Source organism: Colossoma macropomum, unplaced genomic scaffold, assembly GCF_904425465.1.
Source record: "Colossoma macropomum unplaced genomic scaffold, Colossoma_macropomum, whole genome shotgun sequence".
Classification (NCBI taxonomy): Eukaryota; Metazoa; Chordata; class Actinopteri; order Characiformes; family Serrasalmidae; genus Colossoma; species Colossoma macropomum.
Genome location: NW_023494805.1, coordinates 43,041,013 through 43,054,652, shown reverse-complemented (window position 1 = coordinate 43,054,652; position 13,640 = coordinate 43,041,013). Strand labels below are relative to the sequence as shown.

At 41.4% G+C, this 13,640-nt stretch overlaps 1 protein-coding gene across 4 annotated transcripts in view; it reads left to right on the top strand.

The window, feature by feature from the left end:
• The window catches only part of parp2 (poly (ADP-ribose) polymerase 2), a 24,234-nt gene extending 10,594 nt beyond the window's left edge, over positions 1-13,640 (top strand). For all 4 annotated transcript variants that reach the window (XM_036596247.1, XM_036596244.1, XM_036596246.1 and 1 more), the window contains exons 9-17: positions 178-331; positions 2,085-2,223; positions 3,701-3,764; positions 5,187-5,321; positions 7,490-7,617; positions 8,994-9,093; positions 10,671-10,769; positions 11,309-11,433; positions 13,193-13,640. In XM_036596247.1, coding sequence (XP_036452140.1) covers positions 178-331; positions 2,085-2,223; positions 3,701-3,764; positions 5,187-5,321; positions 7,490-7,617; positions 8,994-9,093; positions 10,671-10,769; positions 11,309-11,433; positions 13,193-13,352 — 1,104 coding nt within the window. In that variant the 3' untranslated portion in view covers positions 13,353-13,640. The remainder of the gene's footprint in view (positions 1-177; positions 332-2,084; positions 2,224-3,700; positions 3,765-5,186; positions 5,322-7,489; positions 7,618-8,993; positions 9,094-10,670; positions 10,770-11,308; positions 11,434-13,192) is intronic.

Here is a 13,640-nt window from a genome sequence, read left to right as displayed (position 1 = left end):
AAATGAATAAATACAAAACTCTTACCGGTCCCTGTGAGGATTCTTCCTGCAGTTTCACCCTTTTACATGTATCTTCTATTATTTCCTAATTTCTCATTTTTCCTTACTGAGTATTAATTTCTGCATTGAATTAATCATTGTTTAATAATTAACTTCAGTTTTGTGTTGTTTTTGTAGGAGGAAGATGCCGCTGCCGTGTCCACTCCTGTCCAGAAGAAGCCGTCCCAGCTGGACATCAAAGTGCAGTCTCTCCTGGAGCTAATCTGTGACATCAAAGCCATGGAGGAGTGCGTGCTCGAGATGAAGTTCGACACCAAAAAGGCTCCTCTTGGTCAGTTTTTGTGGGTGTGATTAAGATGGAATGTAAAAAAAAAAGTAGTAGTAGTATTCGATTACATCTTTAAAAATGCCCGCCCCCATTCTGGCAGGCGAGCTGTAACTCTGACTGTCCTCTGATTAAAATGGGGTTACTAATACGTATCTGATTACATTCCCTATCGGAAAGTTTAAGTCCGTTCTGATCACGTTCGTCGCGTCATAGTGAAAGTTTATACCGTTCAACATGGCGGAGCAGAAACTGGTCTGCAGAGGAGACGAAGTTTATGCTCTGATCTCTAAAAGACGGCGGTGGGACGAACGTCCAGCTTATGTGTCTCAGAACACGACGTCGTCCTCTCGGCCTTCTTTAATAAGGACATGTGAAGGACGTTTTCCTGAGTCTGACATCATTTTAAAGGAATTAAAAACACAAGCACTGCTCACTGCTGCTCGTCTCACTCTGACTGGACTCACCATGGTTGTCATGGCAACGTCTACACTAAGCGGTTCTCTGCGCATGCGCGTCATTGTGGATCTGATTACTTGTAGTGAGCATGTAAACGGAGATTTTCCATTAGATTGTTGTTGTGTAGAGTGAGAATATAAACACCTCAGTCTGAATCTAGAATCGGAGTGTATTTAATCAGATTGGCGGTTTCTATCCATGTAAACACAGTCAGTGGTAGATCTGCATAGCCTGCACACCTCTCAAATTCAGAACATTCCAATGCATGATATTTTACAAAAAAATAATAACCATAGCTCCCGAAACTGCCTAAGCTCTTAAATAGTAAACACAGTTGACCTGGAGTTGGCATCTTATTCGGCAGCTTCTTATTCAGATTTTCTGTTCCACCGTAAATGTTGCAGCGGTTACATTCAGGCTCCTCATACGTAGAAGGAATTTCGAAAAAGAAGCTGGCGAATAAGATCAAGTGACAGGAAAATTTGTAGACCTCCAGTTTGTCTGAATAAATGCTTCCTTAAGCAAGAAGGACCTTTAGAACTCATGGTTCTAAATAGAACAATTGCCTTTACTAAAGAACTTTTAGAGAACCATCCTTTTACCCAATTATCTCCCCAATTTTGTCGTTTCCAATTCCACCCGCTAGTTAGGACTCCCCCAATCACACAATGCTATCAACGCTAGCAGGGTGAAGGCTAACACAGGCTTCCTCCGAGACCTGTGAAACCAGCCACCGCTTCTTTTCGAACTACCGCTCACGCAACGTCACTGGACAGCCGAACGCGCTCGGAGGAAAGCGCCAACCGCCAGATCTGCTACGTCAGCTAACAGACGCCTGCGCTGACTAGCATCGCGCTGAGTGATGGGGGGAGAGGGAGGGGCCATCCTACCCACCCAGAGAGAGCGAGGCCAATTGTGCTCTCTTGGACTCCCGGCTACGGACGGCTGCAGCATCACCAGGGAACGAACTCACGATCTCTTGATGAGGGACAACGCTTAGACGGTTGCGCCACTCGGGAGCAAGAACCATCATTTTTAAGAGTGCATGACGCATTGTTATCTTTAAACATGGACGAATGTCAGACGCAGAAGCCACATTAAAGCCTTTTTTATGTCCATTTTTCTTAAAGGCCAGTATGATAGATATTCAGGATAGGATGCTGTAAAATGCATAAAGGGACAGTTCAGCAAAACAGTGCTAACTATCAATAAGCACATATGTTTTTAGCTACGTCAGCACTAACGAACTGTTCAGGTAAACTGCTAAGCTTGTATATAATGTCTATAATGTCTCTATCAGGGAAGCTGACGACAGAGCAGATCCGAGCAGGTTACGCCTCTCTGAAGAGGATTGAGGAGTGCGTGAAGAGGAAAGGCAGCAATAAGGAGCTCCTCGAGGCCTGCAACCAGTTTTACACTCGAATCCCCCACGACTTCGGGTACACGCAGTAATCAGTACACACATTATTTACAAACAGTTAAGGGTCTGTCTGTGGGTCCACACTTCAATTCATCACACTCAGGACTTACACATTAGAGTCACAGTAGTTGCTGAGTAATTCATAGATATTAAATAATTCATAGTAGTTACTGAATAATTCATAATAGGTACTCAGTAATTTATGGTAGACCTTGAAAAATTGATAATAGTTACTGAATAATGCATAGTAGTTACTGAATAATTCATAGTAGGTACTAAATAATTTATGGTAGATATTGAAAAGTTTATAATAATTACTGAGTAATTCTTAGTAGTTACCGAATAATTCATAGTAGTTACTGAATAATTCATAGTAGGTACTCAGTAATTTATGGTACATATTGAAAAATTATAATAATTATTGAGTAATTCATATTAGTTACTAAATAATTCTTAGATACTCAATAATTCATAGTAGTTACTAAATAATTCATAGTACATACTAAATAATTTATAGTAGACATTGACAAATTATAATTACTGAGTAATTCATAGTAGTTACTGAATCATTCATAATTTATGGTAGATATTGAAAAATGATAATTACTGAGTAATTCATAGTAATTACTAAATAATTCTTAGATACTAAATAATTAATAGTAGTTACTGAATAATTTATGGTAGATATTGAAAAATTATAATAATTAATAATTCATAGTAGTTACTGAATAATTCTTAGTAGTTATTGAATAATTCCTAGTAGACGCTAAGTAATTCATAGTATTTATTGCATGATTCCTAGTACATACTGGATAATTAATAATAATTACGAAATAATTCATAGTAGACATTGAAAAAGTCATTGTAGACAGTGAATAATCCATAGCAAATACTGTGTAATTCACAGATAGGCGACTAACAGTGCAGCACGGCTGAAATCAGTGGTGTTGGGTAGCAGTTTTCAACAGGACAACAACAACAACGATGAACCACATCAAAAGCAAACATTCACAAACAAAAAGACAGACGAAGTTCATGTTCTCGGAGAGACAGAGTGACGCAGGCGGTGTGAGGAAATCACACATGGCTGTGCAGAGTTACAGAGAGCGAGACGTGGTAAACGCTTACGGCTTTTGAGAGAGACTGAGGTTCAAAGGTGTCAAAGGTGCCCCAGTTATGGTGTTTATGTGTCTTTTAACTTCCGCTAGTAATGAGTGGAAAAATGCATATAATATCTCAGTGCATTAATACAGAGTTAACGGGTGCAGTCATAAGTGTGTTTCATCAAGTTTTCTTAATGAACTTCAATGCAGCTCAGTAAATCAGAATTCATCTGTTTTATAATTGGTATTTTGATGGGTCGTGTTCTCGTCAGTTAACAGTTAATGGTTGACTGTTGATGGTCGGTTATCAGGAGTAGATGCTAAATAATTCATGGTAGTTACTGAATAATAAGACTTTAGAATAATAACTGAAATCTCTAATATGCTCTCTAGTTTGCGGACGCCCCCTCTTATCCGCACGGAGGAGGAGCTGAAGGAGAAAATTGCACTGCTAGAGGTAACAGAGTCAGAAATAGAAGCTAAACATAGAAAACCTTTATTATATTGATATTATGAATGAGTTATGTTAGTTGTGCTGATGGCTCATGTTGTGTTGTCATTTTGAATATACAACCCCATTTCCAAAAAAGTTGGGACGCTGTGCAAAATGTAAATAAAAACAAAATGTAATGATGTGCAAATCATTTAAACCCTATATTTAATTGAAAATAGTACAAAGACAACCTATCAAATGCTAAAACTAAGCAATATTTATTGTCTGTTGAAAAATATTTGCCCATTTTGAATTTTGTTTGGGGGAACAAAAGGCTGGTAAAGTTGTGTTATGCTAAAAAACACCTGCTGGTTGATTGGCAACAGGTCAGTAACATGATTGGGTATAAAAGAGCATCTCAGAGAGGCGGAGTCTTTCAGAAGTAAAGATGAGGAGGGGTTCACCACTCTGTGAAAGACTGCACCATCAAATAGTGCAACAATTCAAGAATAACGTTTCTCAACTTAAAACAGCAAAAAACTTCTGCTGTTCATCATCTACGGTACAAAATAACATTAAAAGATTCAGAGAATCTGGAGAAATCTCTGTATGTAAGGGTCAAGGCCAAAAACCAGTATTTGCTGGCCGTGATCTTTGGGCCCTCAGACAGCACTGCATTAAAAACAGACATGATTCTGTAGTGGAAATCACTGCATGGGCTCAGAAACACTTCTGAAAACCACTGTGAAAACAGTTCATCACTGCATCCACAAATGCAAGTTAAAACTCTAAAACGCAAAAATGAAACCGTTTATAAACAGGATCCAGAAATGCTGCCACCTTCTCTGGGCCTGAGCTCATTTAAAATGGACTGAGGGGAAGTGGAAAAGTGTCCTGTGGTCTGACGAATCAACATTTGAAATTCTTTTTGGAAATCATGGACACTGTGTCCTCCGGGCTAAAGAGCACTCAGCTTGTTATCAGTGCACAGTTCAAAAGCCAGTATTCATGATGGTACAGGGGGGCATTAGTGCACATGGCCTGGGTGACGTGCACATCTGTGAAGGCACCATTAATGCTGATTGATCTATACAGGTTTTAGAGCAACATATGCTGCCATCCAGACGACGTCTTTTTCAGGGAAGGCCTTGATTATTTCAGCAAGACGATGTAAAACCACATTCTGCATGTATTACAGCAGCATTGCTCGGTATTAAAAGAGTCCGGGCGCTGAACTGACCTGCCTGCAGTCCAGACCTGTCACCATTGATAACTGTAAATGTAGGGTTTAAATGATTTGCACATCATTTGCATTTTGCACAGCGTCCCAACTTTTTTTGGAAATGGGGTTGTAGAACAATGTACATCTCTCTTTCTTTCTCTCTCTCTCTCTTTCTTTCTCTCTCTCTCTCTCTCTCCCTCTCCCTCTCTCTCTCCCTCTCCCAGGCTCTGAGTGATATCCAGATAGCAGTGAAGATGGTGCAGTCGAGTTGCCATGGTGATGAGCATCCTCTGGACAGGCAGTATCGCTCTCTGAAGTGTGAGCTGCAGCCTCTGGTCTCCGACAGCCACGAGTTCCAGGTACACACAGCTAGAAGGAGACGCACTGATGTCCTTATTAATGAGAAACAACACCTTTATTATATACACTGCTGTAGTAATGAGCTACTGCACCTACGCCACGTTTCCACTGCATGGTACCGGCTTTTTTGTTGTCCTGTAAGGCAAACCTCATACCTGGTACTGTTTTTGGTATCACTTCCATCGGGCTGCACAATGTCGACAAAATACGATATTCAACAAAGCGGTCAGATATCACGATGGCGATATGAGAAGTGATGCGTTACTATTAAAATAATGAATCTGGCAGGATGTAATGCAAGTGCACACATTTTTTTGGGATGTGTAAACAGAAATCTAACTAGCCTCTCTTTAAAGCCTCTTTAAACAAGCAGCAATATACAAAAATACAAAAGCAGTAGCCACGTTTACGTGCAGCCTAATAATCCATTAATAATCCGACTAATAGCTCAACCAGAACAGAATACGTCCATGTAAACACCTCAATCTGAATAGTCTAGTCTGATTGAGGCCATTCTGAATACAGTTTCTATCCGACTGATCGAGGTGGGTAATCCTGTAAATAATCCGTTAAATAGAAGAATAATATCCGTGTAAACGCCTGTATCTGATTACATTCCCTATCGGAAAGTTTGAGTCCGTTCCGATCTTGTTCGTCGCGTCATAGTGAGAGTTTATACCGTTCAAAATGGCGGAGCAGAAACTGGTCTGCAGAGGAGACGAAGTTTATGCTCTGATCTTTAAAAGACGGCGGTGGGACGGACGTCCAGCTTATGTGTCTCAGAACACGATGTGTCTGAATCCGACATATTTTTAATTTAAACACAAGCGCGCCAACTGAAAACTCATCTCATGGACTCACGTGATGTTCACTGTCATGGTAACGTTTACTCTAAGTGCTCCTCCACGCATGCGCGTCATTTTGGATCTGATTACCTGTAGTGAGCATGTTGTCAGATTGTTGTGTAGAGTGAGATATAAACACCTCAGTCTTAATCGATAATCAGAATGTATTTAATCGGATTGGGATAAATGTTTGCATGTAAACACAGACACTGTTTACTATTCTGTAAAATAAAAAGAAATGAAATACCAACAACTACTTACGTCAGAACTGAGAGCACATTTTTTTGCACTGAAAGGCTGAAAAACAGTCAGCATTACCTCAACAGCTTTTTCTATAAATTCTACAAAACTGTTATAGAAAATGTTCCATAGAAAATAAGGGCCTCACTAAGAGAAAAATAAAGTAAAAAAAAAATTTATATAGCACATTTCATACAGAAAGGCAATTCAAGGTGCTTTACATAAAAAAAGACAACATTAAAAGTTAAAAATTAAGACAAAGAGACAAAGTGCAGTATGTTACAGAATGAAATTAACATGATATGCACTTGGCTGGACTAATTATGAGGTTTTTTTAGCAACAAAGTACAGCAGTAGGCTGCTGTAGTAAATGAGGTGCAGTAGGAGTGGAGAAAGTGATGATATTTTAACATTATCGCAATAAATTAAGATAAGATAAAATAGTCCCATAGTGGGGAAATTCTCAAATTTAAATTATATTAAGTAAATTAAATTATGTCAAAGCATGCTTTTCTGAGCATATCGTGGATATTGATGATACTTAAAGAACACTAACTTCATGTTTCATCACAAAATGAGCAGAATTAGGGCTGTTTAGTTGGATTTAGTGCAGTGCAGGTTGTAAAACATTGAATAAAAGTCACTGCAGTTGTTTATTATTATTATTATTATGTTATGTGTGGCACTACAGGTTTTATGTTGCCTGTTCCAACTTACTAAATCTCAGAAAAACTAATAATTGTGATGCATATCGTGCATTGTAAAAATGTCTTGAAAGTATCATATTTTGCCATATTGCAAACTCCTAAGGTCGTGTTTTTGAGTTTCGAGCTCCCACCTCGTCCGCTTTAGCCTCCTATAATAAGCTGCTTTGAAAGTTGCCTGAACAGAATGTTGAAAGGCGTGTGCGCCGTAAGGAGGAGTTTATGTACAAATGTATACTTCTGTTAAAAAAACTGACTAGCTGTATAAAAGAGCTCACGCTGTGTTCTGTAGAAACAAATGGGCAGAGCAGAGTTGAGTGTTGTAAACAGGATGTATGTCTCACCCATTTAAACTCTGTGTTGTTTCTCACTTGTTAGGTGATTGAGAAGTATCTTCAGTCCACTCACGCTCCCACCCACAGTGACTACACCATGACCGTCCTGGACGTTTTCTCAGTGGACAGAGAAGGAGAGAAAGATCATTTTCTCTCTCAGCTGCACAACAGGTACTTAAGCGTGGGTTCAGATATGAATTTTCAGACTTCCTTACTCAAAGCCATGGATTTTAGTTCGGTTTATTTGTGTGGTGTAATGTAGTGTTGGCTGCTGTTGCTGCTCTTTGGGTGGCACTACATCGATATTTGTGAGCATCTAAATGAACATTTCGGCCCAGTCCCATTTCTTCTTTTTACCCCTACCCCTTGTTTTCGAGTGTCACCCTAACCCCTTGGGACTGAGTTACAGGGTAGTGGTTGAAATCTTCCCTCTGAAATGGGACCCTCAAATAAAAAGAGCATCACTTCATTAACAGCTACCAGCGCTGCTCTGTAGGAGACCCTGCCAGTCTGCAGTGACAGCAGAGGAGGGTAAAGTTCAGCTCCTCACTGCTGGGCTTTAGTTACATTTAGGGATCATATGATCTTCAAAGAGGGGGCAATTATTTATTATCACCCACCGCTAATTCTTCAGTGACATGAAGCTGAAGTCAGATATTCACCAGATTGTTGTTTGAATTTTTGCGTTCCACCTTAAATGGTGCAGCAGTTACATTCTGGTGCTTCAGGCATCAGAACTGCTGGACTATATAAGGTGGAACGGGAAAGTTAGATAGCTAGCTACTGAGACATTAGCATACTATTAGCGATTTTTTATGCTTGTTATGAAGAAAAGGACCATAATGCATAGAAAGACAGATAATAAACTAATAGACTAAGGTAATACAGTGGTTATCATTAGTTTTTAAAGGAGAAAATTCTCACATTTGTGTGTTTCTTTGGTCTCTTGTTCTCCATCTTTTCCTGGTTTTTCTGTTTTTCTCCTATCTCTCTGTTTGGAGTCTCTGAAAAACCTCTGTTTGGAGGGTCATGTAGCTCTAACACTTCACCCTCCCCCTCTGTCTCAACAAGACTTGGGAAAACCTAACCCTAGACGTGAACATGCAAAACAGAGGGGTAGGGCTGAGTGGTTGGTGCGAGGGGTGAAATGGGATTGGGCCTTCATGTAATGTTAACTTAATTGGCTCTTTGCAAAACCGTCTAAGCCAACAAAAGCCAAGTATTTTGCTCAAAATTCTGTAGGACAATCATTAATCTGCATGTTTAGCAATTAAATTTAATATGTAAGTGAGCGAATGATTAAATCTTTAAAACAACTGTATTTACTGATAGTGATTAAAAATAATTTTTTTTAGCCATATGATTTTGATTTGAAATTTTTTCCAGATTTGTGCTCAGAGAACATGGGGCAGTTAAAATTTCACACATTAATAGTATTAATATATTAATATATTTCAAGGCTTATAACAGTTGCAGCATTTAGCAGTATAATTTTATATTGTGCAGGCCTAAGTATTAGTAGTAAGTGTTGTGTGTGTTAATTTAAGGACTTTGTTGTGGCATGGATCTCGTCTCTCTAACTGGGTGGGAATCCTGAGTCAGGGTCTTCGAGTGGCCCCTCCTGAGGCACCTGTCACCGGCTACATGGTGAGTTCAAGTTCATTTATATAGTACCTTTCATGCACAAAGGCAACTCAAAGTGCACAAATAAAAGAGAAAAAATAATAAAAAGACAGGCAGAAAAAATGGCTGCATAGTGAGAGACATACTAAACCCATCATAAATACACTTGTGCAAAGCCCATCGGGAGCAAGATCCGAGTCCAGCCTTAAAACCCAGTATTTTGTGGGACCTTGTCAGGTCAGGCAGAAGAACTCTGTACTACAGGGTGGAATATGGAATAGATGAAATTCAGTCTCCTCCCCAACCTTCCCAACATCTCTAGCACTCTAGCACCCATTACCCAGCACCATCGCCAGCCCATCACCGCACTTAACACCACCCCCACACCATCGCCATGATTCAACCCTGTACTCACCCCATACCAGCATTATACCCCAACTGTCCATACCCCAACAGTGTCCCTTCCCCATGCCTGATTTATTCAACACCGTCCCCTCCCCATACCTGCATTACCCAACACCGTCCCCTCCCCATACCTGCATTACCCAACATCGTCCCCTCCCCATACCTGCATTACCCAACATCGTCCCCTCCCCATACCTGCATTACCCAACACCGTCCCCTCCCCATACCTGCATTACCCAACACCGTCCCCTCCCCATACCTGCATTACCCAACACCGTCCCCTCCCCATACCTGCATTACCCAACATCGTCCCCTCCCCATACCTGCATTACCCAACACCGTCCCCTCCCCATACCTGCATTACCCAACACCGTCCCCTCCCCATACCTGCATTACCCAACACTGTCCTCTCCCCATACCTGCATTACCCAACACTGTCCTCTCCCCATACCTATGTCACCCAACAACGTCCCCTTCCCATACCCGCGTCACCCAACAACGTCCCCTTCCCGTACTCGCGTCACCCAACAACGTCCCCTTCCCGTACCCGCGTCACCCAACAACGTCCTCTCCCCGTACCCACGCCACCCAACAACGTCCCCTTCCCGTACCCGCGTCACCCAACAACGTCCCCTCCCTGTACCCGCGTCACCCAACAACGTCCTCTCCCCGTACCCACGCCACCCAACAACGTCCCCTTCCCGTACCCGCGCCACCCAACAACGTCCCCTTCCCGTACCCGCGCCACCCAACAACGTCCCCTTCCCGTACCCGCGCCACCCAACAATGTCCCCTTCCCGTACCCGCGCCACCCAACAACGTCCCCTTCCCGTACCCGCGCCACCCAACAATGTCCCCTTCCCGTACCCGCGTTACCCAACAACGTCCCCTTCCCGTACCCGCGCCACCCAACAACGTCCCCTCCCAGTACCTGCGTTACCCAACAACGTCCCCTTCCCGTACCCGCGCCACCCAACAACGTCCCCTCCCAGTACCTGCGTTACCCAACAACGTCCCCTTCCCATGCCCACGTTACCCAACAACATCCCCTTCCCGTACCCGTGTTACCCAACAGCGTCCCCTCCCCGTACCCGTGTTACCCAACAGCGTCCCCTCCCTATACCCGCAGCACCACTGGTATACTTCATATTAATGGTTTCATTATGGTAATTTGTGTAATTTGCTCTTCTCTCTAGTTCGGTAAGGGCATTTATTTTGCTGACATGTCATCTAAAAGTGCCAATTACTGCTTCACCAATCAGAAGAACAACATTGGGCTGCTCTTGCTGAGTGAGGTGAGTGGACACACTAAATACTGAAAGGTTTTATGTTGTATTTAGTTGTTAAGGCATCTGTTTTGTTCCCTTATCTCTAAATGGGTTGTCCGTTTTTTTCCTGATGCTGAATAATATGTATGTAGTATGAATGAATAACTTGATCTTTATGACCAGTTTTGACTGGAAATGAATGGTGGTCTCTAACTTTTGCACATATACATACTGTATTATACTATATATAAAACATAGAAATTACTATTCATTACTTGTGATAATAATAATAGTAACAACAATAATAATAATGACATTTATGGTGTTTATAGATTTTGTCACCTTTCTGAAATGTGCGAACCTCCAAAAAGGAAAGTTAACGTTTGGTAATTTTCTGTCCAGGTCAAAAGAAAGACTGCAGATCATTTCAGTGGGGAAAATATTATTTTATTTAAATCATTATTATTTGTTGACACAGCATTCGGGTCTTTAGGATCCCAAACAATGAGGAAAAATAAAGGCAGTCTCAACAAAAAACTTGGTTAAAGTGTTTCCTCTGCCCACAGGTCGCTCTTGGTGATTGTAATGAATTATTGGATGCTAATTATGATGCTGACAAACTGCCTTCTGGGAAGCACAGCACCAAAGGCCTCGGACAGACCGCTCCTGACCCCAAGAACTTCGTCACATTGTAAGTGTTTTAGGGCAGGGGTTCTCAACCTTTTTCACCCCAGGTGTGTATAACTATAAAGCATTGCGGCCCACAGAAAAACTAAAATCAACTAAAAATTTTTTTTCGTCTTAATTGCTCGCACTGAAAACCTCTGAATTACGGCCTGCAAAAGATCAGATCGTCCATTTCAGTTCAGTCACAGAAACCAAAATTTGCCGTTGTGTTGAAGAACGTTTAAAAATGTGGATGTAGACGTGGACCGTGATTTGGAGCTGCAGTCAATCGCGTTTTCACTCAAAATACTCTTGTGGCTCCCAGGAACTGTTCGGTGTCAAGATCTCTCTTTAGGTTTGAGGCTTTTGGTGCCTAATTTGAAGTAAACCTCACTAAGGTCAGGGGGCTTCTGGACAACCGTCGCCAAAATCTTCAATAATGATAAACCTTACTCGATATCTGCTTCTTGTCAGCTGCGTCGTCTCAGGCTGATGACGTCTAATTAGCCTGTGACTGCGGTGTTTTCATTTATATGTTGCTACCGGCCCACTGCGAACTACTGCCTCCCCCTGAGTTCAGGCCCACGGACCACTAGAGGGTGCTTCACGGCCCACTGGTTGAGAAACCCTGTTTTAGGGTAAACCTGGTTTTTTGCCTTTAATCAGCTAATGAATAGGATTAACCCTCAGAAATCACAGCTTGGTGACAGCTGAAGAGAGAGACTGCTCAGCGTATGAAGGTTTAAATCAGCCCCTGATACACCGCTGTGAGAATCACGCTGCTGTGGTGATGCTGCTGTGTGTTTTTTAACAGAGAAAAGGAGCGTGACGTATTTTTAAAGCTGTCATACAACTAAAATATTTTAACTTTAACGACAAATAGATATTTATTTACATTAATCTTTAAAGTAAAATTAGTAGTGCCGTGAAATTAAATTAATTTTGTTTACTTCGTTAATAATCCAGTAGGTTATTGACGTGTTTACATTTGCAGCATTAATTATGTTACCTTCAGAATGAATTGCTGAAATATCTTAATGTTAAGGGATCTACAGGACATGGAATCCAGCTTTTAAAACCATGTGGCAGAGAGGCGACTTTTTAATGTTTGTCAGTTTCCCGTTGGAAGTTAAATATTTTCCACAAAAAAGTTTCCTGTAAAACGTCTCTCAACGTTCGCCTTTACGAGGCTGAAGTCGCTTCTTGTTCACATTTTCCCGTTCCACCTTAAATGGCGCCTTAGTGCCGGAATGTAACTGTTGCACCATTTAAGGTGGAACAGGAAAAATTGAACAAGAAGCTGGTGAACGAGAAGCGACTTCAGCTTTGCAAGGTTTTAGTGTCACTGCAGATTAAACGTATCAGGAATCCAGCTGGAGTGATTATAAATTCAAAAAGTCCATTCATCTCCAAATCTAAAAATCCAAATCTTAAATCTCTCTCTTTGTCGTTTCGTTAGCTACTAACTAGGCGAGACTGTTGTCTGTGTTGCTATGGTGACCAGCAGTCTGCGCTGATCTTCAGGGTTAAAGGGTGAATCAGCAGTTCTACATTAACTCCAGAGTTTAAGACCATTTACTGTTAAACTGTGTTGAACGATCATCAGAGCTTTATTTTACTGTAAAGGAGGATTATTTTATTTTTACCTACTAATCTGATTCAGCTGTGGAGCAACAGGGCAGTAAAAGAGCCGCACGTTGCCGACCCCTGGGTTAAAGGGACAATAATGAGATCCTATCACTCTTTCTCCTGTCTTTCTTTCCTCTTTCTCTCTTGTTCTTTAGGGATGGTGCCACCGTGCCCATGGGTCCTGGTGTAAAGACTGGCGTGGGTCAGGGTGGAGGATACTCGCTCCTCTATAACGAGTTTGTGGTGTACAATCCAGCTCAAACCCGCATGAGATACCTGCTCAGAGTCCGCTTCAACTACTCCTCGCTGTGGTGAGGTTAGTTGGCCTAGCTTTGCAGAAACGCGGATGAAGGATGAAGGACTGGCCTGTTTCTCCTCTAAATAATTGTACTGACTCTTGAATGTAGAGTGGGATGAATTCTGACAGACTCCGTATTGTGGTATCAGTAGTTGGACCTTTGGACACATTGTGATCTGCTTTTGGTCATGTTAATGCTACTTTTTTTACTTTCACTTTTTCAGGTTTGTTATTGCATGTTTGTGAGTTAGTTTTGTAACTGTATATTAAACCCTTTGAAAACATCATAGTTACACATAAACATT